The following is a 1840-nucleotide window of genomic DNA, read 5'->3' as shown; positions in this document are numbered from 1 at the left end:
TAACTTAGCCTTTGTGGCCTTTACTGTGCGGAGGGTCCTTTGCCTGTCGAGCGCCAGTCAGGAGTAACGTAACCAAACGATCTGTGGCAAGGGGAACACTGAACCACACGCAAGGTGTCGCCAGATGAACTGGCCACACGGCCACTGCGGGCTGCGGGGTCGGAGCCTCCCACCCTGACGCGCCCTCCGCCCGGCCGGCAGCTGGTGCGCATGGCCTCTGAGTGCAGCTGGTCAGACCCCGTCGTGGAGCTGCAGACCCTGATGCGCCTGACCAACTTCGCCTACGTGGCCCACGACCACGAGGTCACCATGGCGTGTTCGCAGAAGGCCATCCAGATGGGCATTAGGTTACTGAGGACCACGAGTCCGTAAGTACCCTCCCCGGCACCTGACTCTGGTGTCCTGACGACGCGGCCAACGCCCCCACGGCAGGAGGGACCCAGAATGTTTGCGATTGTGCGTCCGTGTGTCCAGTGCAAGCCGGGTAAACACGGAGACAACCACACCTGCTTTCACTGTGGGCACATCGCTGGGGGCTGAGGGTAAGGAAGACCTGGGAAGGGGTGGGGCGGGGGAAAGACACGTTTCTATGGGAAAACGGTAGGACCCTGACTTCTCAGCAGACGCAGTGCAAGCCGTTCTTAAGTGTGAAATAAGAAAAACCCGTCAATCGGGACTTCTGTACCCACTACAAATAGCCTTCAAAAACTGAAGGCAAAATCGAGGCACTTAAAAGTAACCAAAGCTAAGAGGGGGCCTTCCCAGAGGCCTCAGAGCAGGGAAGGCTGGGGGAAGGTGCTGCCAGGTGGAGCCTCGGCCCCAGGGGAGAGGAAGGCCCCCGGCACGCGTGCGTCGAGCCGAACCGTCCCCCGTCGGCTCTTAAATTCCTTAAAAGACGTGTCCTCGTTTAGGGCGGAAGTAGCGGTGTTGCGGGATTATTAGTGACGTAGCAGGAAAGCGCATCCCAGTGGTAACACAGGGTGGGGATGAGCTGAACAGAAGTCTGTCGTTTAGGGGTCTCTCGTCACCTGTGGAATGAAACCATGGTAACTCGGGGTGACCCGCGATGAGTTTTAGGGTGTGTGTTGTAATCTCTAGAGCAACACTAAAAAAATGATAAAAAGGTAAAACTGAAAACCGAATAGAGGAGATAAAATGGGAGACAAAAACCACTCAGTCCCGAAGAGGAGGGAGGAACGAAGAAACACACAAGATGAAGGAAGGCCCAGCGGGTTCGCCCCGGCCCCGTCCGCGGCCCCGTCCCCTGCGACGGCCCCACGCCCGCCGCGCGCCGGAGCCGAGACCCAGCTGGGAGCCTTTACGCCAGGCTCACTTCAGGGACAAAGACGCGGTCAAGGGGCTGGGAGAGAGGGTCCCTGTGCAAACGCGTGTCACGAGAACACTGGGCTGGCCTCATTCGAACACCAAAGACGCATCTGTCGTAAGAGAGAGACGTTTCGTAATGGCGAAACGGTTAAATAAGCAGAAAGAAGCCCCAAAACTTAAATGTCTGTGCACTTAATAGCAGAGTTTAAAAATTCGAGAAGCAAAAATTAGATACATTCACAATCACAGCTGTAGATTTTGATGTTCCTCTCTCAGTAACTGACAGAACAAAGTGAGCAAAAAAAAAAAAATTGGAAAGTTTACAGCTGATTCATGCCGTCCACATCTCAGCCAGGTGACATGGACAGCGTGCTGTCCCCAGCAGCCGCGGGACCTAGGAAGGGCCCCTTCTCCACGTGCCTCGGTCCCCCCACAGCGCGTGGATGTGACATTGCACGGCAGACCGGTAGACCTGCAGGCCGAGGGCCGGCGGCTGCCCCCTTCGAGGCTCCCG

General features: G+C 56.8%; 1 protein-coding gene across 1 annotated transcript in view; it reads left to right on the top strand.

The window, feature by feature from the left end:
- The window catches only part of CFAP46 (cilia and flagella associated protein 46), a gene marked incomplete at its 5' end in the record, with an annotated part of 70978 nt that overhangs the window by 23544 nt on the left and 45594 nt on the right, over window positions 1-1840 (top strand). The window contains one exon of the mRNA XM_011372605.1: window positions 202-368. Within this exon, the coding sequence (XP_011370907.1) occupies window positions 202-368 (167 nt within the window). The remainder of the gene's footprint in view (window positions 1-201; window positions 369-1840) is intronic.

The sequence above is a fragment of the Pteropus vampyrus genome, unplaced genomic scaffold, assembly GCF_000151845.1.
Source record: "Pteropus vampyrus isolate Shadow unplaced genomic scaffold, Pvam_2.0 Scaffold211, whole genome shotgun sequence".
NCBI classification, from domain to species: Eukaryota; Metazoa; Chordata; class Mammalia; order Chiroptera; family Pteropodidae; genus Pteropus; species Pteropus vampyrus.
The sequence above is the reverse complement of the archived record's forward strand: the minus strand, read 5'-3'. Positions and strand labels throughout refer to the sequence as shown.